The sequence below is a fragment of the Nylanderia fulva genome, unplaced genomic scaffold (assembly GCF_048542155.1).
Source record: "Nylanderia fulva isolate GAGA-0341 unplaced genomic scaffold, ASM4854215v1 Scaffold955, whole genome shotgun sequence".
Classification (NCBI taxonomy): domain Eukaryota; kingdom Metazoa; phylum Arthropoda; class Insecta; order Hymenoptera; family Formicidae; genus Nylanderia; species Nylanderia fulva.
In genome coordinates this window covers 1-23,100 of record NW_028191085.1, presented here as the reverse complement: position 1 = coordinate 23,100, position 23,100 = coordinate 1, and the positions used below count along the sequence as shown (strand labels likewise).

The following is a 23,100-nucleotide window of genomic DNA, read 5'->3' as shown; positions in this document are numbered from 1 at the left end:
TATTTTTAAGGGAAAAATTATTTAGTTTCGTTAGGATAACGCTTGTCATCCGCGATTTGGCTCTTGTTGCTCGTCTTATACGTTAAACTAATTTAAAACCGTTCAAAACGCGTACAATCATTTGATCACGTTAACCCGGCATCCTACAACGTTAAATCTTATACATATAAAATGGTCCCTTCGAGCCGGATTTTAAAAACCGATCGAGTGATAGTGAAATCGCGAAAAGAACGGGCTCCTTTGTTTCGTACCTTATTCGAACGATTGACAATTTCTGCCTCGTGTGCCTATATCGGGGCAGTAAAGTTAAAAACGCAGTGATCCGCGGCACGAGAAATCCGCTAATTACGCGTTCTCGTTTGGAGTAGAAAGACTCCGTGTGCGGGAGTGAGACCGCGCTACACAAACAATTAGTCGTCGCGCGCGCTCCGAAACAGTCTCTCTCTCTCTCTCTTTCTCTCTCTTTCTCTTCTCTCTTTCTCGTTCTCTCTCGAAGACGCGAAGAGCGAGTAATAAAAAAATAATATAGTAATAAAAAAAAAAAAAAAAAACACTTGCAACAATCAAAAATAAACCGCCTGCCGCGAACGGAAAATGCCAAGAAAGCACGCAATTTCCGCGAATCTCGTAATTTTTTTGAAGAATCAACAATTTCAACGAAATTGTAAATTCTTCAAATCACTGCACAAGTATAATTCACAATAATAATTTTCAGTAACTACGATAAAAAATCGTATACTGAAAACCGCAAACGAAAGTGCAATGGAAGTAAGAGTAAAGTCTGTGATAAAATTAATTGGCAATAGAAAATTAATAATTTTCAAATAGAAAAATTTTGAAATTACCGAGGATTTACAAATAATAAAGTAAAAATATTAAATAATTTATGTTTTCGAATTTTGCTCGCGGAGAGGATCTTTAAAACAAGATTTTTAGAAGAGAGGACCTTTAAAATATAAACAGGCAAAAACGTTGGAAAAATTAAAGCGCGCGTTTAAACAGATAAACGCAATGAAATAGATACGCAATTGTTTTTACTTATCGCTGTAAGCTCACAAGCTTCTGACGTGCTATACACTTTATATAATATATACAGGGTGTCCGGTAACTAACGGACCAATGATTAAGGGCGGATTCTCTGGCCAATTTGGAGACGATTTTTCCTTAGCAAAAATGTTGAGAAGTCAATAATTTTCGAGTTATAAGCGATTGAAAAAAATAGGTTTTTTGAAAACTAAACGTTTTGGAGTTAAAAGTCTAACATAATTACATTCTTCAGTTAATTTCAGGTAGAGTTTACTATAATAAAATTTTAATTTAAGGCTTAGTTATAAAGATATATAATGACAAAGATTGGAAAGTTGTAAAAAATGATGACCTTTTTCGACATTTTCGCTGAAGAAAAATCGTTCCCAAATTGACCAAAGATTCCATTTGTAATCATTGGTCTGTTAGTTACCGGACACCCTGTATATTGGACACGAGTTTCGTTTGTTTCAGATTCTCGAGAGTTGAAGTAGGAACATACGAGTATCATATATCGTTTGTGACTTGCCGAATGAAAGCAAGACAGAGAACGAACGAGATGATGAGCTTAATAGCTCATAATGTTATAAATAAATAAATAAAAAATTATAACTTGACCTACTAGTTATTGAATCTTTTTTTAATAAAATGTTTCATTATTATTATCATCTAAGTCTAAGTCGTTTAATTACTTTTTAGTTTTTTAATAATTAATTTAATTTATTCTAGTCATTTTTATATGAGAAAAATAATATCACGTATACGTTTTATAATGAATTAATATATTTCGGGAACCGAATTATATATTCTTAATAATATTAAAGTGTTTAAAAATTATATTTGACTTTTAATTTTAATTATTTTTTAGCAAAGAGTTTCGAAATCTCTTACACACATAATGGGGATTTTTTTCATCCATATATTCGCAATTTAGTATATATGTTAATTATTAATTTTAATAAAATAAAAATTAAAATTATAGGTCAAATATAATTTTTAAACACAAATATATTAAATTAATTATAAAACGTATACCCATGATAGTATTTTTCTCGTACAAAAATAATTAGAGTAAATTAAATTAATCATAAAAGATTAAAAATTAATTAAAGAATTTAAACTTATATTTTATATAATAATAATAAAACATTTTATTACGTCAAACCGTCGTGAAATAATTAAATAAAATTTGCTAGTTACGTCGAAGTCAAGTTTTCTAAGCTTATAAAACATTTTATTAAAAAACAGATTCAATAAATATAAGTACATGTTATATATATACTTATATTTATTGAATCTGTTTTTTTTATAAAATGTTTTATTATTATCATATAAAATATAAATTATTTAATTATTTTTTTATTTTTTTATGAGTAATTTAATTTATTCATCCTATGAGATATAAAATTAGCGTGATTACAAGCCTAGTTGATAGGGCTATTTTACTCGCTGACCCTATTTTTTCATGAAGAAAATATTAATTTAATCAAAAGAATCCTTATTAATAATTGTTACCCGTTAACAATTATTAACAAAAACATCAATAAAAGACTTCGAGCGATTAAATTTGGCGGTAATCTTAACTCGCCCAATCGAAATAAATTTGATACGCGAAATTGCATTGTGTTACCTTACATTAAAGATCTTAGCGAGAATATTACGCGTTGCATCAATAAAAGTGGAATTGATGCTTTGTATACTGTCCCAAAAAAATTGGACACGTTGATAAAAAGAGGTAAAGATGGGATCGAAAACTTAAAAAGAACTGATGTTGTTTATAAAATTGATTGTGCGAATTGCGATTCGGCTTATATAGGACAGACAAAGAGACATTTAGAAACGCGCATTAAAGAACATAGAAATAACATAAAAAAAGACAAGACATTGCATTCTGTCGTTAGTTTACATCGGACTTGCAACGATCATGAGTTCCGTTGGGATTCTCCGGTGATTCTGCATGAGGAAAAACAGACAAGAAAAAGAGAAATTGCAGAAATGTTTTACATAAAAAAACAAGGAAAAAGTATTAATTTACAGAAAGATACGGAGAATTTCAGTGGGATTTATGATCGTGTTCTTGACGTTATTTAAGTCGTTTTATATTTATTTTTACTTTTAATTTTATTTTTATTTTTATATCCACCTATTTATTTATTTTTATTTATTTGACTTTATTATGACGATTTAAATTACGAAAGACACATTTAGTTTCGTCTCTATCTTCTTAACGCTTAGTGACTAAGATTCTTGTGAACAGTTAACATCTATTTAATATGTGCTTACTTCTGTCAGTCTTGCATTGTTCATCAAAACAAGCGTTAACATTGTCGGTAGTTTGCATAGAAGTTGATTTACTGTTTTAAATTTGGTATGTAACACATTTTTGTTTTTAAATGTATAATTAATTGTTGCGAATAAGTGTATTAAATTATAATTATTTTGATTGAACTTTTTATAGATGTACTTTGTTATGTTTGCGCGAACGCGAGAAGGAGAGCGCGTATTAGAAGGCCGATAGAAATCATTCACTCTTTAATAATTAACACAGAATTTACTTTCACAATTTAACGATACAGTAATTTTACAAAGTTCCAATAGATAAGCCGAGATCGATTTCCTAGTGAGTGTGCGGTAACAATTGCGGTAATTTATAAGCGGTTTAATAGCGGTTGTACGTACTGAGACTCGAGAGACTAGCCGCCCAATTTTGGTGGGCGCTTCTTTTATCGGTGCGGTACTGAAGCCCCACTAATTTTTACTTCACCAATTAATTTCGGTTATTTAAAAATGTTCAAAGGTGACGCGAGGGCGCCTGTCTTTATTGGAGGCCCCGTAATTTACGCGAAACAAGCACGCACCTGACATGCGCGAAATGCTCGATAGCGAGATCGATTGGCTTTCGGAAGCCACGTGATCGAACGGCGCATGTCTATTACATCGATAATCAATGCAGTGATCGTTGCTTTCGGTTAAGCAATGTTGTTGTTATTGACAGCTTGTTAAAATAATCCTGATTTATCGCCTACTTGTTTATATCGGGCGAGCCTTTTTTCCGCGGTTTTTTCGCATATTCATCGGAAGAAAATATCGATTTTTTAGACAGAAAAATACAGACTGAAATAATTATATTAATTTCTTCTCAATTTCGAACATCCCGCCCGCCTTGTCACCCGCTGACAATAAGACGCTATGAATGTTCGATCGCGATTGATAGTGGGGTAGGCGCGCGCCGGCGCGGCGAGATACACGTGATTATCGCGTGGAATGTCGCTCGATCAGCTGAAACGATGAACACGTGTTGACAGTGTGGTGCGATCAGCTGAGAATAGTGACACGCGGTTTTGATGTGAAATAATGCGTGTGAATGTGAACAGTGGTTACAGTGCGTATGTGATGTGTCGTGTATTTCTGTCTATGCGTTGCGTGTCGTTACGTCCGTTGTGAAGTCGGGAAGTAAGACGATTTTTACGAGCGGACGCACGAGCTCGGAGGTCGCGGTTCGAACGGTGACCACGCGTACGATCCCGTCGTCGCCGGGATGCAGTTTTGTGATCCGGGCGAGAGGCCATCGGTTTGGAGGCGAAATCTCGGAGCGCACAAGGCAGAGTGCTCCGATGTGAGGTGTGGTATCGACCTTCAACCATTTAGGTCGTGAGATGAGTCCATGGATGTACTCTCCCGACCATCTTTGCCAAAAGTGATCTCGCATCGCCTGGAGATGATGCCATCGTGATGCTGCGGATCCACTGGTGTCCTCCTGTACTGGCTCCGGGATGGCGAGAAGCGGCGCGCCGATCAGGAAGTGGCCCGGAGTCAGTGCTGTAATATCGTCTGGATCGTCAGAGAGTGCCTGTAATGGACGAGAATTTAAACAGGCCTCAATTTGTGTGAGGAGAGTGGTCAGTTCCTCAAAGGTGAGAGTGGTTTCACCTATCACCCTCCGCAAGTGATACTTAGCGGATTTGACGGCTGCCTCCCACAATCCGCCGAAGTGCGGAGCTGCTGGTAGATTAAAGTGCCACCGTATGCCATGTTCAGCAGCTACGCGTGCGATTCCACGACCCTCTGTGGATGCGGCGACGAAGAGTTCTCGTAAAGTGCGGTCAGCCCCGATGAAGGTCGTTCCACAGTCGCTATATATGTCCGTACAGAGACCTCGACGTGAAACAAAGCGACGTAAAGCGGCGATGAAGGCCTCTGAAGAGTAATCCGAGACAAGTTCGAGGTGGATGGCTCTGGACCAGAAACAGATGAATACTGCGATATAGCCCTTATAGGCGCGGTGTCCTCGTCCCTTGCTCGTCCGGATGAGGATGGGTCCTGCATAGTCCACTCCAGTGCGCAGAAATGGCCGAGTCGGAGTGACCCGATCGCGGGGTAGATTACCCATCGGCGGCTGCAGCGTCGTTGCTCGCCATCTTGTGCAGGTGATGCAGCGATGTAGTTGTTGTTTCACAACTGTGCGTCCTCGTGGAATCCAGAAGCGCAGTCGAAGCAGCCCCAGGGTAAGTTGCACTCCGCCATGCAGCGTTCGACGGTGACAGGATTCCACCAGCAGACGAGTCAGCCACGACAGAGATTGGAATGATCATCGGGTGCCTCTCATCTTGTGTCAGCAGGGCGTGCTTAAGCCGACCTCCCACTCTCAGAACACCATGGTCGTCGAGGAACGGAGTCAGCTTGACTAATGGGCTGCGTGGTGCGACGGAGCGTCCAGCTGCGACTGCGGTGATCTCGTCCGTGAAGTGCAGTGTCTGCACTTCTCGAAGCCAGCGAAAGAGTGCCATGTAGAGTTCCTCAGGACTCAACGTTAGTCCAGCGGTGTGAGTCGGCTCAGAAGCGCGCAGCCAGCGACGGCACCATGCGGATATCCGTAGCAGGCGATGCAGAGACGAGGAAGCGGAGCAGGATTTCTGGCTCGACGATGACCCGGTTGACAGTCATCAGGCTCGTGGCTTTCCTTTCTGGCACGTCGTCTCCTCGGATCTCCATCACGGAATTTGGCCAGGCCGATTCGTGCTGTGACAACCAGGTAGGTCCTGTCCACCATAAAGCGTGATTGATTAGTTCGCTTGGATTAATACCCCTTGATGCACAGTCCGCAGGGTTGTCGCGACCAGCTACGTGTCTCCATTGTGCATTAGGCAGCTGCGTCTGGATGTGAGCAACTCGATTGGCGACGAAAGTCTTCCAGCGTGAGGAGTGACCGCGAATCCATTGGAGGGTCACTGTTGAATCTGACCATAAGTACGTGTCTGATGTTGCCAGGTCGAGCGTTTGTTTGACATGTCGCGTCAAATTGGTGAGTAGCGTGGCGGCGCACAACTCCAGCCTCGGCAAGGTCACTTGTTTGACGGGTGCTACCTTGCTTTTGGCCATCAATAACCTTACTGACGTTTCGTTCCTTTCAGTGATGCGGATGTATACTGCGGCTGCATATCCTCGTTCGGATGCATCGGCGAAGCCATGAAGGTGCAGCGAGGCCTTATCTGCTCCGGTCCCGAGCCAGCGTTTTATTCGCACCTGATCTAGAAGATGGAGTTCTTCTAGAAGACGTTGCCACTCTCGAGCGTCGGATGGCGGCAGCGGGGTGTCCCAGTCCAATCCTTGCAGCCACGTAGGATTGAATGAGAATTTTTGCTCGAATCACGACTGGAGCGAGCCACCCCATTGGATCGAAGAGCCGTGCGGTTTCGGATAAAACCGTTCTCTTCGTGTGGTTGATGGCAGCGTGCGGATGAAACACGAAAGAGAACTGGTCGTGTTGCGGGTGCCAGCGGAGTCCTAGCGTGGAGTGACTCTCTCCTTCCCAAGCTGGCGGCAATTGCTGCAAACGATGATCGCTTGGTACTCCAGTCAGGATCCTCTCGTCGTTGGCTGCCCACTTCTTCAACGGAAATCCGCCCGCCAAGCAGAGGTTGCGAATTTCCATCTGGAGTGCGATCGCATCGTTCAGCGTATTTGAGCCGGTGACCACATCGTCGACATAACAATCTCGACGCAGAGCTACGGCGCCACGAGGAAACTGCTCTTCTTCGTCCGTTGCGAGCTGACGGAGTGTCCGTATGGCGAGAAACGGAGCACACGCCAGACCGTAGGTGACCGTTCTCAGCTGGTACTCTCGCACTTCATCATCAGTTGAATGACGCCACAGGATCGTTTGGAATCTGCAGTCATCCGGATGCACGAGTATCTGCCGATACATTTTCTCTATATCAGCAACGAAGACATACTGGTGTTGACGCCATCGGAGTAGTACGTCAGGAAGAGCTGGCAGAAGATTTGCTCCAGTCATGAGGTGTGCGTTTAAAGAGTCTCCAGTTCGCGTTCGCTGCGACCCATTGAACACGACCCTCAGCTTCGTCGTGGCACTAGACTCCTTGAGTACTCCATGATGTGGTAAGTACGTTGACTGATTGCTCGTTGTGGAGCATGTCACCAGCGTCATATGTTTCAGGTCTTCGTATTCTGTCATGAAGCTGCGATACAGATTGCCGAATCGAGGGTCCTGGACGCATCGCCTCTCCATCGTTGTGAGAAGCCGCTCGGCTGGTTTGCGGGTTTCGCGGAGTGCAGTGATTGGTGAGGAGAACGGCAGCTTCACCACGTATCGTCCTGAAGAGGTGCGAGTGTGCGTGTGCACGAAGAAGTCCTCGCATTGCTGCTCTTCGGCGGAGAGTGTCGTGACTGCGTTGGGCTCCCGTTCCTGTTCCCAGAACTGCTGCACCAGCTCGAATAGCTCGTGATCGGCAGTGCACTGGAATGTGCGACGGTGCTCTTCTGCGGATGCGACGCCGGAGCCTCCAGAGAGGATCCATCCTAGCGATGTCTTCTGCGCGATTGGCATCTGAGGTCCACCCTTGCGTAGACCCTCTTCAAGAATTAAGGAGCACACCTCCGCTCCCAGGAGTAGCTCGGCTGGATCGTTCTCGCGAAATTGAGGATCCGCCAGTTGGAGTCCTCGAATATGCGGCCAATCTTCTGGTGTGCTGGACGTGGAGCCTTGAAGAAGTGACAGGCGTGGCAGTATGAACGCAATCACGGAGAGCCGGGCGTTCGTGATGTCCGAAGTGAGGTGCAGCGTGACCTTGCCACGCGTTGATCCTGGTCGTGCGCCTCCGATCCCAAAGATGGCCATGTCGGTGCGTGATCGAGGCAGGTTCAGTCGTTGCACCAGTGCTTCAGAAACGATCGACACCTCTGATCCCTGATCGATCAGTGCTCGGACGTCGTGCGGTGCTCCATGGCGATCGGCTACGTTCACCCGAGCAGTGGCGAGGAGTACAGCCTTCTGCTCCTTGGCTTTGTGCAGTGCGGCGAGTGAAGTGGCTTCTGGTGTGTGTGCGGTGACTGTGCTGTATGCGTCGTGCAGTGAAGTGTGATGACGTGCCTTGCATGTGTAGCAGTTCTTCTTCGACTGACATTTTGTAAGATAATGATTTCCGAGGCAGTTGAAACACAGTCTGTGCGTCTCAACGAAGGCCTTTCGATCTGCCGCGGATTTCGTCTTGAATTCGCGACACGTCATCAAATGGTGCTTCTCATGGCACAGTGCGCATTGTGGAAAGTCAGTTCCGTGCTTCGCAACATGTGTCTTCGCCGTTCGTGAAGACTCTCCGAAGTTCTTCTTGAGAGTCTTCGGATGCACGGCGTTAAGTGTGAACATCCGTCGCGTCATGAACTCCAAAAGTGTTTCGTGCGATGGTGACTTGTTGGAGTCGGATATGGAATTTTCCCATTCCATTCGAGTGTGTGCGTCGAATTGCTCGACGATAAGATAGTTTAGGAGGTCCATTCCGTGAGATTCAATGGGACGACCTATACTCTCCTGTGCGTTGACGACTGTGACGGCAGCGTTGTGGATGCGATGCAGTTCGTCAGCAGTTCCGTTCTTCATTCTCGGCACGGCGGTGAATGCGGCGAAGTTGCATCGGATGAGTTCTCTCTCATTTTCGTAGTGTTTGCACAGTATCGTCCATGCACGTTCGTAGTTGTCTCCTGTCACCGGTAATGAACTTATCAATTTTTCAGCCTGTCCGTTCAAACTCGACCGAAGATGATGCAAGCGTTCGATGTTAGAGATGGTGGCGTTATCACCGACGACAGACAGGAAGAGATCTCGGAAGGTTGGCCACTCGGAGTAAGCTCCCGAAAACTGCGGAATCCTGACTCGAGGTAATGCGGTTCGAGGAGCGGCTTCGTTTAGCTTGACGGTGTCCGAGGCTGACCGAATGCGTTCAGCGTAGCCGTCCAGGATGCTCCTTTGCTGTACGTACGTATTTTCAGTCAAATCATGGAGTCCTGAAGTAACGTAATCACTTTCTCTGAACTTATCTTTCAAGGCAAAACGCAGCTGATCGTGCTGGATGACGAACTTATCCCAGGCTTGATCAAGAAGTCTGATGCGGGTAGTTACGGCACTGGATGTGATGTTAGGAGCGCCCATCTTCTTCAGGTATTCGACCGAGCGTGAGATTCGAACTTGGATCTCACGCTGACTATCTAATAATATAGCGGCATCCATGATGTGACACTTACAGTATTTCTTTTTCAGGCACTTCACTCTCGTCTTCAAGAATGTTCACACGCGTGCCGGCGCGACGAACTGATAAAATCTCCGGCTCGAAGGACCAAAAAATGTTATGTTTGCGCGAACGCGAGAAGGAGAGCGCGTATTAGAAGGCCGATAGAAATCATTCACTCTTTAATAATTAACACAGAATTTACTTTCACAATTTAACGATACAGTAATTTTACAAAGTTCCAATAGATAAGCCGAGATCGATTTCCAAGTGAGTGTGCGGTAACAATTGCGGTAATTTATAAGCGGTTTAATAGCGGTTGTACGTACTGAGACTCGAGAGACTAGCCGCCCAATTTTGGTGGGCGCTTCTTTTATCGGTGCGGTACTGAAGCCCCACTAATTTTTACTTCACCAATTAATTTCGGTTATTTAAAAATGTTCAAAGGTGACGCGAGGGCGCCTGTCTTTATTGGAGGCCCCGTAATTTACGCGAAACAAGCACGCACCTGACATGCGCGAAATGCTCGATAGCGAGATCGATTGGCTTTCGGAAGCCACGTGATCGAACGGCACATGTCTATTACATTGATAATCAATGCGGTGATCGTTGCTTTCGGTTAAGCAATGTTGTTGTTATTGACAGCTTGTTAAAATAATCCTGATTTATCGCCTACTTGTTTATATCGGGCGAGCCTTTTTTCCGCGGTTTTTTCGCATATTCATCGGAAGAAAATATCGATTTTTTAGACAGAAAAATACAGACTGAAATAATTATATTAATTTCTTCTCAATTTCGAACATACTTGAAAAGGGCTGCATTGACAGCCGAAACGTTGTTGTATTTCAAATAACTATTTATAATAAATTATTGCCAGTCTGGTCGACTTTAAACATTGAGGAGTGGTTTTTTATTAATTATTACTGGCAACCTTAAGGATTATTATTTAATTTATTCTAGTTATTTTTGTGCGAGAAAAATACTATCACGGGTATACGTTTTATAACAAATTAAATATATTTATGTTCAAAAATTATATTTGACCTTTAATTTTAATTTTGTATTTTATTAAAATTAATAATTAACATATATACTTAATTGCGAATTATATGGATGAACAAAATCCCTATTATGTGTGTAAGAGATTTCGGAACTCTTTGCTAAAATAATAAAAATTAAAAGTCAAATATAATTTTTGAACACTTTTATATTATTAAAAATATATAATTCGACTCTCGAAATATATTAATTCATTATAAAACGTATACGTATTAGTATTTTTCACATATTAAAATGATTAGAATAAATTAAATTAATTATTAAAAAACTAAAAATTAATTAAACGACTTAGACTTAGATGATAATAATAATGAAACATTTATTAAAAAATAATTATAATAGGTCAGGTTAATATTTTATTTATTTATTTATTTATAACATCATAAAATTCTGTCCTTTCCGAAATACGCGAACGCTACGAAAAGATAAATCTCGTACATGCCGCCGGACGAGTTCATGAGCATGAGACGCTCTTATCTTGGGAACGTATTAATAGTTACTGCATTGACCACTACTACAATATGGCGCTGAAATCAGTGAGAAATGCTGGTCTCTCCTTCATCCAGACCTTTGGCGATCTGTCTATTAATCTGTGCTCTCGATCATCTTGTTGCTTTTCGACGTTTCTAAACATTTAAGAGGTGCGCGACTTGCTATTTCGACGCCGCTATCACGCGTCCGCGTCGTGCATCTCTCTGTGACTCTCTCGATCATCTTGTTGATTTTCGACGTTTCTAAACATTTAAAAGGTGCGCGACTTGCTATTTCGACGCCGCTATTACGCGTCCGCGTCGTGCATCTCTCTGTGACTCTCTCGATTATCTTGTTGATTTTTGACGTTTTAAAACATTTTAAAAGGTGCGCGACTTGCTATCTCGACGCCGCTATCACGCGTCCGCGTCGTGCATCTCTCTTTGACTCTCTCGATCATTTCGGTGATTTTCGACGTTTCTAAAGATTTAAAAAACCACGCGATTTGCAATTTCGACGCCGCTATCACGCGCCACGCAATCGCTTCGTGTGAGAAAGACAGCCGATAACGGCTTAACGTGACGGTGCGCTAACTCGCGCTCGGACTCTCTCACTCTCTCTCGCGCGTCAATCAGCGGGCGCTTCAAGTCTGCGCGCGCGCTTGAATATTTCGCTTTAGTAGCGAATAATCGATAAACGATTCAACAATCCGACATCGATAATCATGTCGAATGCCGTGAGTGACCTGCTCATCGAGCAGGGAGCTTGTATTGACGAGATCAAACGAGATCTCGTCAACTTCAAGAAGCTGGCCAAATCAAACGTGACACTCGCCAAGACGCGAAGTAGGCTTGCCAAGTTGGAGGAGCACTGGGCCGCCTGCCGCGGCCTTCATGTCAAACTGCTTCAAAAGACGACCACGGAGCAGCAAACGACCTTGCCGTACTTCACTCTGGAAGAGTTCCTGAGAGCTGAGGATGTCTACATCGACACGGCCGATCTGCTGCAAGATACGATAAGTCGATTATCTCCTAATACAATTCCGTTTACCGATCGTAGTTCCAATTCCTCCGTTCGCGAAACAAATAATCATTGCTTCCAATTGCCACGCATCGCGCTGCCAAAGTTTTCTGGGAAATTAACCGATTGGGAAAACTTCCGAAACATTTTTGAATCTCTCGTAGTAACTAACGACGCTCTTTCAAATTCTCAAAAATTTCATTACTTAAAAACGAGCGTAACGGGAGACGCTTCCTTGCTGATCAATAATTTAAAAATTTCCGATGCGAATTACGAATCTGCCTGGCAATTGTTAACCAATGAATACGACGATAAGCAAGCGTTAATCTATGCTCATTTACACGCGTTTATTAGCCTTCCGGTAATGAAAAGCGAGATTGTAAGCGATTTGCGAAAATTGCGCGACACAGTGTCTGCATCGTTAGCCGTATTAAAAAATCTCGATCGTCCCGTAGAACAATGGGACGACATTCTTGTTTATACAATAACGCAAAAGTTTAGCGCGAGAACACGTACCGAATGGAATTTAACGCGAATCAAACGAAATGAGCCTTCTTCTTATCAGGAGCTTAATGAGTTTTTAACTCTCCGTATACGCGGATTGTCGGACTTTGCCGATTGAAGCAAGGACTCCGGTTCTTCGAAAAATGATAAACCGCGTTTAACGGTAAACAACGTGACTGCCTTTAAATGTATTTGTTGCTCCGGTGAGCATCACGTTTCGAAATGCGAAGACTACGCGAAGAAATCAGCTTCACAGCGCTTTGCTCTCGCGCGCCAGCATAAACTTTGCTTTAACTGCTTAAAGTCCGGACATTTCCCGTCGAAATGCCCGAGCAAATATCGGTGCAGACAATGTCGTCGCTTGCATCACACATTGCTGCATTCAGCGGCAAATCAAAATGCCTTCGATAACTTGGCCAGTTCCGAGGCTACTACCTCCGAATCTGCGTCACAAGCCGCATCTAAGGCGACTACAAATCAGACGGTCAATACGATCGCGGCCGTCCAGATAGTACCGCCCTCGCTTCAGGAACATCCAAATGTCCTCTTGGCAACGGCATGGGTCGACCTCCACACTGGGGAGGGTCGCTGCTTAAAGGTTCGCGCGTTGTTGGATCAAGGATCCACCTTTAGCTTTATATCAGAATCGCTCTCACAGGCGTTGCGCACTAAACGGCAACGAGCCGATTTACAAATTAAATGCTTCGGCGAAAAATACACGGGTACTGCGAAATCGCGCGTAACACTACAGTTAACCCCGTGTGCTCAAGCCGACCCGAGCTTTCCTCTGACGGCTTACATTTTTCAACGCATTACTTCATACGCTGCCTCGCGGATTCAGCCCCTCGATGCGTGGCCTCATTTACAGGGTCTATCTTTTGCTGATCCTGATCCTTCAAGTCAACATCAAATTTATTTGTTGATCGGTGCTGACCTTTACGGCTCGCTTCTGAAGCGCGATGTCCGTCAAGGTCCTATTGGAACTCCGACAGCGCAATTGACCGCTCTCGGTTGGATCCTTTCCGGCCCCACAAATAGTAGGCCGACTACTACTGCTCAAGCATCTGTATTAAACTGCGTGTTGGAACAAAGCACGCACTCTCTTCTCCAGAAGTTCTGGGAAGATGAGGAGATCTCGCGGCCTGTCCCTCTCACGGAGAAGGAGGAGAGGTGCGAGGCTCATTTCATCGCCAACCACTATCGTACCCCTCAGGGACGCTATGCGGTTCGATTGCCCTTCAGGCATGATTTTCCGATAAAAATCGGTGATTCTTTGCACATTGCAACCTTGCTTTATAATAAAATGAAAGGAAAGCTACGGCTTCGTCCTGAACTTCACGCGCAGTACGAGTTCTTACGAGAGTATAATTCGCTCGGTAATATAAGGAAGGTGGAATTATCTGACCGCTCCGAGTTCGAGCCGGTATATATTCCTCATCATCCCGTTTTGCGCGACTCGAGTTGCACTACGAAATTGCGCGTTGTCTTCAACGCTTCGTGCAAAACGAGCAATAAGACTTCGCTTAACGATCACTTACTGATCGGTCAGAGACTGCAGCAAGACCTCTCCGCTATATTATTGCGCTGGCGTCAATGGCAATTTGTTTACACGGCGGACATTGCTCAAATATTCCGCTAAATTCTCGTGCATCCGTCTGACGCGGATTTTCAAGAATCTTATGGCGATCGTCGGCCGATGGGCCGATTGAACACTATCGCCTTCTCACTGTAACGTACGGGCTCGCCCCCGCTCCGTACCTCGCAATAAGGGTACTGAAACAGCTTTCTCTAGATAAAGGTGACAACTATCCCGCGGCTGTTTCAATTCTCAGCGAGTCCCTCTACGTGGACGATGCGCTCTTTGGCGCGGACGATACGACTTCATTAATAGAAGCTCGTGTCCAACTAGTTGAAATCCTGCAAAAGGGAGGTTTTCAACTACAAAAGTGGGTTTCTAATGCCTCCTCTCTTCTTCAAGGACTTTCGGCTCATCAGCCGGAAGTCACCGATCACTTACTCGTAAAAGAAGATTCTCGGGCTTTCATGGCTTGCTAAAGAGGACGCGTTCAAATTCGTGATAACTCCGTTGAGATCGGTTACGCACACGAAACGTTCCGTTCTCTCGTTCACGGCAAAATTATACGACCCAATAGGATGGGCTGCTCCGGTTGTTGTAACCGCGAAAATCTTGCTACAAGAGTTATGGCTTCTCAAATGTGATTGGGACTCCCCTCTTCCAGAGGAGTTGCGCGATCGTTGGGAGAGCTACACCAACGATTTAGAATCATTAAACCGCGTCCGAATACCGCGTTGGACCGGTCGACATTCCAATAACCTCGCGTTCAAAATCCACGGGTTTGCCGACGCTTCAAACCGCGCTTACGCGGCGGTCGTTTATATTCGAGTGCTTCCTTCGCCAACGAAGTTTCAAATCACTCTGCTCGCTGCTAAAACAAAGGTCGCGCCGATCAAAACCGTAAGCATCCCGCGCTTGGAACTGAACGCTATCGTCCTCCTCAGCCGGCTAATCAAGTGGACCTTGACATCGTTGAAATTACCTCCGATTCCAATATACGGATGGACGGATTCGACCATCGCTCTCGCGTGGCTCCGTCAACATCCATCAAAATGGAGCACCTACGTGGCTAACCGCGTATCCGAAGTGCATACCTGTCTGGATTCTGTTTGTTGGAATCACGTTCCGTCTCGAGATAATCCGGCGGACTGTGCCTCGCGCGGCTTGACCGCCTCCGAGCTCGTGACTCACCCGCTATGGTGGAACGGTCCACGATGGCTTCAGAAGCCATCGACTGCGTGGCCGATTCTGAATGTCTCAGCTCCGCTCGACACTGCCACCGATCAGCAAGTGTCGGTGGAAAGAAGACGGCCTGTGACGTTCCATGTTCAAGAGGCCGAGGAATGGGAACTCCCATATAGGTTCTCCACTTGGACCAAGCTTGTCCGCGTGACTGCCTATATGAATCGCTTTATTCTTCGTGTAAAAGAAAAGAGCGCGTCTCGCTCCCAACTCTTCCCCCTTCTGAACGCCGATGAGTTTAGGAGGGCGGAAATCTTCTGGTTGCGCTATCTGCAACAGAGATTCTTCGAGCGGGAAACGCGCTCACTAAAGAATAACGGCACCATGCCGCATTCGAGCTCGTTGAGCAAATTGAGTCCTTTTCTAGGAGAGGACTCTTTACTCCGTCTTGGCGGGCGGTTGACGAATTCCGCGCTCAGCTATGACGAGCAACATCCTATAATAATTCCGAAACATCACTTATCCGATCTCTTAATTGATCGCGCTCATAAATCCACGCTCCACGGGGGGACACAGCTAGTACTCCGTGTGCTGCGTCAGCGATACTGGATCATTGGAGGCCGCAGCTCAGTAAAGGCGCACATTCGAAAATGTGTAGTCTGCACTTGTCACGCGGCTAAATTGTCTTCTCAGTTCATGGGCGACCTTCCAGCCGCTCGTGTCACCCCTTCGGCGCCTTTTACTCATTGTGGGGTTGATTACGCCGGCCCACTCCACGTAATTTCATTCGTCGGCAGAGGGCAAAAGGCCAGAAAGGTATATATCGCTCTGTTTGTTTGTCTTGCTACAAGGGCAATTCACCTCGAATTAGTGGAAGATTACTCCACGCCCGGCTTTCTTGCAGCCTATCAGAAGTTCGCTAGCCGAAGAGGTCTGCCGCGTCACATGTATAGCGACAACGGCACAAATTTTCATGGAGCCAACCACGAACTTCATCGACACTTTCAATCCTTATGGAAGGATGCTGAATTGCGAAACGCACTCGCAGGCGACGGAGTGAACTGGCATTTCATTCCCTCCGCCGCTCCACATTTCGGCGGCCTTTGGGAGGCCAGAGTCAAGAGCCTTAAAACGCATCTGAGGCGCGCTGTTGGTTCCCACACACTTTCGAGGGCTGAACTCGCGACGCTTCTATGTAAAATAGAAGCGTGCCTTAACTCGCGACCAATCGCTCCGCTTAGGGACGACCCGGGTGACTTGTCGGCGCTTACCCCGGGTCACTTTCTGATTGGACGGCCCCTCGTAGCCGTTCCGGAGGAATCGGTACTCGCGATCGACCCGCGTAGGCTCTCGCGATGGCAACTAGTCCGTGCCATGCAGGAAACCGTGTGGCGTGCCTGGTCACAGGATTATTTACATTCGCTTCAACAGCGAAACAGGTGGTGCAAGCAGTCTCCTAACTTCGCAATAAGCGAATTAGTATTAGTTAAAAGTCCCGTGTTCCCTCCGAGCAAATGGGAGCTTGCCCGAGTACAGCAAATCCATCCCGGATCTGATGGACTCGTTCGAGTTGTGACCATACGCACCGCACGGTCCACATTGAAACGACCTATTGCGCAATTATGCCGACTGCCAATACGTGATAACTCTAACGCGTCCGCAACGGATGAAGCCGCTAACTTGTAAGAGTTATGTAATCTTCGAGACGACTTTCTCAGTGCGAGTCGTCTTCACCTGTATGTTTTTTGTAATCATCTTCCTCGACGATTCGCTCCCGCTTTGTTTAAGTTTATTTCGCATTCGTTCGCATACGAGGCGGGCGGTATGTTGAAGATTCGTTCTTCGGATCGAATCCTCGAGGACGATCGAATTTTCTAGAATGTTTTTTTGTTAAATTCCTTAGTGTTTACGCCAAGGAAACACGTGAAACCAACGTGTACACTCGCCGCTAATTGGCGTGTGTACATCGCCTGATTTTCTGATGGTCCAATCGAGGACCCCGATCGGCTGCCGCCCTACGCGAGCTCCGAAATTCGCGCAGCCCTCGAGTCAGCCCTCGAGAGAGCGAGCGCCGAGAAACATAAGTCTCGGTACGCGACAAACTTGTAGAAAGTGAATAAACTAATTTAAACCGTTTCAAAACGCGTACAATCATTTGATCACGTTAACCCGGCATCCTACAACGTTAAATCTTATACACACATCATAATGTCCTACGATTACCATAATTTTCTAGGTAAATTCTAAGAAAAAATTCTCTTAGATTGTGATTATGATTGTCGTGTCTTTGCCGTGTAAACTATTGCCGTCCGCATCGAGCAACGTGTGCTGTGCGCGCCGCGCGTTTTTACAAGTAATTTTTAATAATTAATCAAAACACTGAGAGAATTTTCTCTTAGAATTTAACCTAAAAGTTATGGTAATTGTAAGAGAATATGGTATGAAAAGAATTTTATTAGATTTTCTCTGATTAATAATTATCACATTCAAAATAATAATATTTTTTAAGGTAGTAGATATTAAACTGACTACACTGGCTGTCTATTAGATTTGTTAAACTATATTTATTGACGTTTCGACCATACGGGCTGTGGTCCTTTTCAAAATTACAATAGAAGCATTCTAGAAATTAATGTACATGCAATCAGAATCAACATTAAAATTGAAAACGTGAAATGTAACAAATGAGACTTACAATGAGTTACTGCATATCATTATTGACATTTAAAAGTACGCTCCGGTGAGACTTAACTTAAGATCGGATGGTAAATTAACTGCGTTTCACTTGTGTCATCTTGTCACGACTGAGCACACTATACTAACGAATAAACACGCCGAAAATTATGTCAAAGTTAAAAGTTAACAATATTTACATTCTCGCTAAATTGTGATGTACCATATGGCAAATTACTAAAATAAAATATAAAATATAAAAAATAAAAAATAAAATATAAAAAGTATAAGATAATAAAAAGATAAATAAATAAATAAATAGATATATTCGGTTCGCTTATGTCATCCTGCCTTAACATACCAATGATAAACTACTAATAATAGCTCCCAACAATGTATGTTAAAAATTTTTTTACTTCAATTTCTAAACAAACTGTCATATATCGTACTAAAGCTTTCAGTGTCTTTCTGTAAATTGATAGTGGAATCCAATTTCTTGATAAAATACATTTCGGCTATTTCTCTTTTTCTTCTATTGTTTTCTTTATGCAGAATTAAAGGATTCGTCCAATCAAATTCATGTCCTTGATTAATTCTGTGCTCACTAACAACAGAAAAATTGCTCGCTGAATTTTTAATATTACGTCGGTGTTCGTTAATCCTAGTACTAAGATGTCTTTTTGTCTGCCCTACATAATTAGAATCACAATTGTTACAATTAATACAATAGACTACGCCGGTTTGCTTATTAATATCTAAATTATCTTTCCCCGATTTTATTAAACAGTTCAGTTTTTTGGGGATAGTAAAAATTACGTTAAGATTCTTTTTGTTTAGAAATCTATATATGTCATTAGTGAACCGATTACAATATGGAATGACAATGAAATTTTCCCTCGAAACATCCGTCGAATCTACATTTATAATTTTTTTATCCTTATTGTTTATAGGTTGTGACAGCTTGTGGGTTCTATCATTGACATATTTATTAATGAGATTTTCCGGGAAGCAATTATTTTTCAAAATATTCTTTACAATTTTTAAATTAGAGTCATGAAATCGTTTGTTAGATAAATTTATTGCATGGTCAACTAAATTGGTAATGGTGTTAATTTTATATTTCGTCGGATGATTCGAGAAAAAATTGATGTATTTTCCTGAGAATGTTGGTTTTCTGTACCAGTTAGTTATGAGCTTATTATCATCCCTGTGGACAATTGTATTCAAAAAGCTGAGTGAATTATTAGTTTCGATCTCATAAGTAAAAGTTAGTCTTGGGTGATAGCTATTAAACACCTCGCTCACCTCTAACAGTTTATCGTTAGGAAGGATCATGAATATGTCATCTACATATCTATAGAAACAAGATGTTTCGAAACCAAGCAAGGACAAACAATCCGTTTCAAGATCCTCCATTACGATATCTGCGAGTATGGGGGAGAGAGGTGAGCCCATTGGACTCCCATAAATTTGTTCATAAGCTATCCCATTAAACATGAAACTAGTTGAACACAATATTGCATCAATCGCATGCCTGAACTGTTGAAAACTAAAATTAGTATGTCCCGATATCTCATTCCATCTCTTTTCTATACCTTTTATGACTAGTTCCTTCGGAATATTAGTATAGAGTGAAGAGACATCCAACGACACCATTATATCGGTTGACTCTATGGTTATATTATTTATTGATTTGACGAACTCCCAACTATCTTTGACGAACGATCGAGGTTTTTGAATTGAATTTAGTAGGATAGAGTGTAAATAATTTGCCATCATATACGTTGGACTCCCAATAGAAGAGATGATAATTCTTAAGGGGATTCCCGCTTTGTGGATCTTCGGCAATCCATATGCTCTCGGAGTGTTCCCGTTCGTGCATTTTAAATTATTAAGAGTACGTTCGTCCATTAAGTTGTTCTTTTGCCAAGATTTTAATAAGTCGTTAATTCTTTGAGATACATTGTTTATCGGGTCTTTTTTCATGACTTTATATGTCGATGTGTCACTCAACAATTCAGTCATCTGACGCACGTATTTGTCCTTGTTCATAATGACAGTGACTTGTCCCTTATCCGCTCGCGTTACAAAAATATCTTTGTTGTCATTTAAAAACTTTTTACATTTTGAGAATTCGATTAGAATATGTCTATTTATAAAATCTTGATGTTTTCTTTTGTTTTTAAGTCTATTTAAAGAATTAGCGATGCAGTTACGCGTATCATTCAGTAGGTTGCCCTTCAGTCGGTGGCTATTTAATTCAAAGTTTTTTATTACGTTAAGAGCAAATAACTCAGAATCTTTTTCACTATTATGATTAAACGGCAATCCGAATTTTCCCCCCAAGCTCAGAAACCTAAGTATGTTCTCTGGTACTACTTTATCAGAATTATTAATTATCCATTTATTATAATCGAAATTGAAAAACCCACTATATAGCTTATTTTGACGATTGAGAAGCAGATCAAATTTTTTAATTAATTTACCTTTAATTATATTTTTATGTTTTAGAACTTTTAGATTCTGTAATTCTTTAAACTCTTTAAGTAATTTATTCGGTAGCGCAGTTTGCAGATTCCTTTCTAATTGTCTGCTTCTTACATAAGAACGATTTAAGAAGAAGTTAATGTCCTTAATTTCTAGGTTCAAAATAAGTTGTTTGCCACGCGATACAAATGTGGAAAACCTTCGAGTAACAAGATTATTCTGAAACCGTACACTAAAATTCAAATTATGAATATGCGGTGGAAGCACGTCGAACTTTCTACACCGAAGCAAGAAGATGAGTTGTTGTTTAGTTGTAGAAATCTTCAAATTCAATCCCATCCACTGTTTCAAAAGCTGAGTCTGTTGCTTTCCATAATGTAACGTGATCAAATTGAAAAAACTTCCTTCCCGGTGAGATGCCATGATTAATGTCAATGGCGTATAATAACAATAAAATATTAAATTTCGTTTGCCAGGAATGAAATACTAAGGTAGTAGATATTAAACTGACTACACTGGCTGTCTATTAGATTTGTTAAACTATATTTATTGACGTTTCGACCATACGGGCTGTGGTCCTTTTCAAAATTACAATAGAATCATTCTAGAAATTAATGTACATGCAATCAGAATCAACATTAAAATTGAAAACGTGAATAGTAACAAATGAGACTTACAATGAGTTACTGCATATCATTATTGACATTTAAAAGTACGCTCCGGTGAGACTTAACTTAAGATCGGATGGTAAATTAACTGCGTTTCACTTGTGTCATCTTGTCACGACTGAGCACACTATACTAACGAATAAACACGCCGAAAATTATGTCAAAATTAAAAGTTAACAATATTTACATTCTCGCTAAATTGTGATGTACCATATGGCAAATTACTAAAATAAAATATAAAATATAAAAAATAAAAAATAAAATATAAAAAGTATAAGATAATAAAAAGATAAATAAATAAATAAATAGATATATTCGGTTCGCTTATGTCATCCTGCCTTAACATACCAATGATAAACTACTAATAATAGCTCCCAACAATGTATGTTAAAAATTTTTTTACTTCAATTTCTAAACAAACTGTCATATATCGTACTAAAGCTTTCAGTGTCTTTCTGTAAATTGATAGTGGAATCCAATTTCTTGATAAAATACATTTCGGCTATTTCTCTTTTTCTTCTATTGTTTTCTTTATGCAGAATTAAAGGATTCGTCCAATCAAATTCATGTCCTTGATTAATATAATAATATTTATCACTGTTTAAAACTTGGAACAAAGCTGTCGAGAAAAAAAAATATATATATATATATTGTTCTGGTTCCGAGTCGAAGCCAGGGACTCAAGGCTCGACCAACGATCGACTTTGTTTGGCACCTCGAGCGGACATCGACAGGTCAACCGGCCAGCGAATCACGATTAGCCGCGCGCGTGTCACGCGCCGAGTTCATGCAAAGCTCGTGATTCCGAATCGGTTGTCTTCCCCGAGGTTAAAAAGGGAGTTCAGTTAGCCCAAAGACACAGTCGAGAGCACCTAACGATAAAGCGGTATGCTTGTAACGGATCCGCGATATCCTGTCTTTCTTTGTTCTTGAAGAACGACAATCGAACCTCAATCACGTATTCAATAGTCTATCAAAAGGGTCCGAAGCGTCGGAACCAGATACAGTGTACAAATCTGATATGATACAATAAAATTACTGTTATTAAAATTAAATAAAAGGAAAAACATTGGTCCTTCGAGCCGGATTTTTCGTTGACCCGATCATACGGATAATCAAACTACGCGAGATTCGCGTTGTGAGACGGAACGGGTGAACATTGTCAGTGAGACGTCGGACTGTGACTTCTCGTTTTACAATCGAATGAGTGCAGAAGAAGAACAAAGACAGTGTCGCGTTCACTATCCAACGGGTTTTCTCTCTGGGCTCACTCACTCTGCTTGAGCGACAAGTGGAGTTATTTTCCCGTCGTGGAGTTAACTTTAACGAACATTCCCGCGGGAATCTAAATGTTGAGCTTCGCGCCTTATTCGCGAGTTCATTTACAAGGTTCAAACGCGGGGGTCTGGTGGTGGAAACAATTCGTGAACTCAAAGTCAAAATTACATCGTGTTTCGCGGAACGAAGTGAAGTATTCCGCGAAGGTGTTGCCGTCGGCGTCGATAACACGCCCGGAACATCATACACTGTGCTAATCGAGACTGGACGCGACGATTAAAAGGGAATCGTCGCGAGTTCGACGCCGTCGGCGTGGCAATTGAACGTCACGGCGTTAATTCTTCAGGCACCGGAGAAATCCGCTTGTCGATAAGAAAACATCCGCGGAAAGGTTGCCGTCGGCGCAGCGGTAACGCTCCCCGGCATATCCCGTGTATTCTTAAGCGACATAACAGTGTCGCAATTCGACCAAAAGTCGTCGCGCATTCGTTGCCGTCGGCACCGTGCTCACGAGCCCGGTACCTTCGATCAAGTCACTATTAATAGCTCATTAACAAAGAAATAATGGCAGAATTAAGAAATTTGCTCATCTCGCAAGTTGAAACAATCGACTCGATAAAGCGAGTTCTCGTTA

At 42.5% G+C, this 23,100-nt stretch overlaps 3 protein-coding genes and 1 long non-coding RNA gene across 4 annotated transcripts; 2 read left to right on the top strand and 2 right to left on the bottom strand.

Annotated features, from left to right (window-relative positions):
* Positions 1-4,438: 4,438 nt before the first annotated feature.
* Positions 4,439-5,813, bottom strand: LOC114928793 (uncharacterized). Its single transcript, XM_085490064.1, has 2 exons — positions 5,413-5,813; positions 4,439-5,261 (listed from the first exon to the last, which is right to left on the bottom strand). Exons 1-2 carry the CDS (start codon positions 5,811-5,813, stop codon positions 4,439-4,441), a joined length of 1,224 nt encoding a protein of 407 aa, XP_085346190.1.
* Positions 5,814-5,935: 122 nt separating this feature from the next.
* Positions 5,936-6,490, top strand: LOC146719524 (uncharacterized). Its single transcript, XR_014926491.1, has 3 exons — positions 5,936-6,058; positions 6,125-6,328; positions 6,438-6,490. It is a non-coding gene; the product is annotated as an uncharacterized LOC146719524 (long non-coding RNA).
* A 21-nt stretch (positions 6,491-6,511) lies between these two features.
* Positions 6,512-8,923, bottom strand: LOC114941940 (uncharacterized). Its single transcript, XM_029317141.2, has one exon. It carries the CDS (start codon positions 8,921-8,923, stop codon positions 6,512-6,514), a length of 2,412 nt encoding a protein of 803 aa, XP_029172974.2.
* A 2,879-nt stretch (positions 8,924-11,802) lies between these two features.
* Positions 11,803-17,046, top strand: LOC146719523 (uncharacterized). The gene is made up of 3 exons (XM_085490063.1): positions 11,803-12,459; positions 12,907-14,146; positions 14,660-17,046. Exons 1-3 carry the CDS (start codon positions 11,803-11,805, stop codon positions 17,044-17,046), a joined length of 4,284 nt encoding a protein of 1,427 aa, XP_085346189.1.
* Positions 17,047-23,100: the final 6,054 nt, after the last annotated feature.

What these genes read in the sequence shown, in the direction of transcription:
- LOC114928793 (XM_085490064.1), bottom strand. Translation starts at nt 5,813, where the DNA reads ATGGCACTCTTTCGCTGGCTTCGAGAAGTGCAGACACTGCACTTCACG. An exon ending in GACGCTGCAGCCGCCGATGG is followed by an intron (nt 5,262 to 5,412) that starts GTAATCTACCCC and finishes TTTCTGGTCCAG; the next exon opens with AGCCATCCACCTCGAACTTG.
- LOC146719523 (XM_085490063.1), top strand. Translation starts at nt 11,803, where the DNA reads ATGTCGAATGCCGTGAGTGACCTGCTCATCGAGCAGGGAGCTTGTATT. An exon ending in ACGCGTTTATTAGCCTTCCG is followed by an intron (nt 12,460 to 12,906) that starts GTAATGAAAAGC and finishes AACTGCTTAAAG; the next exon opens with TCCGGACATTTCCCGTCGAA. An exon ending in TAACGATCACTTACTGATCG is followed by an intron (nt 14,147 to 14,659) that starts GTCAGAGACTGC and finishes GGCTTGCTAAAG; the next exon opens with AGGACGCGTTCAAATTCGTG.
- LOC114941940 (XM_029317141.2), bottom strand. Translation starts at nt 8,923, where the DNA reads ATGAAGAACGGAACTGCTGACGAACTGCATCGCATCCACAACGCTGCC.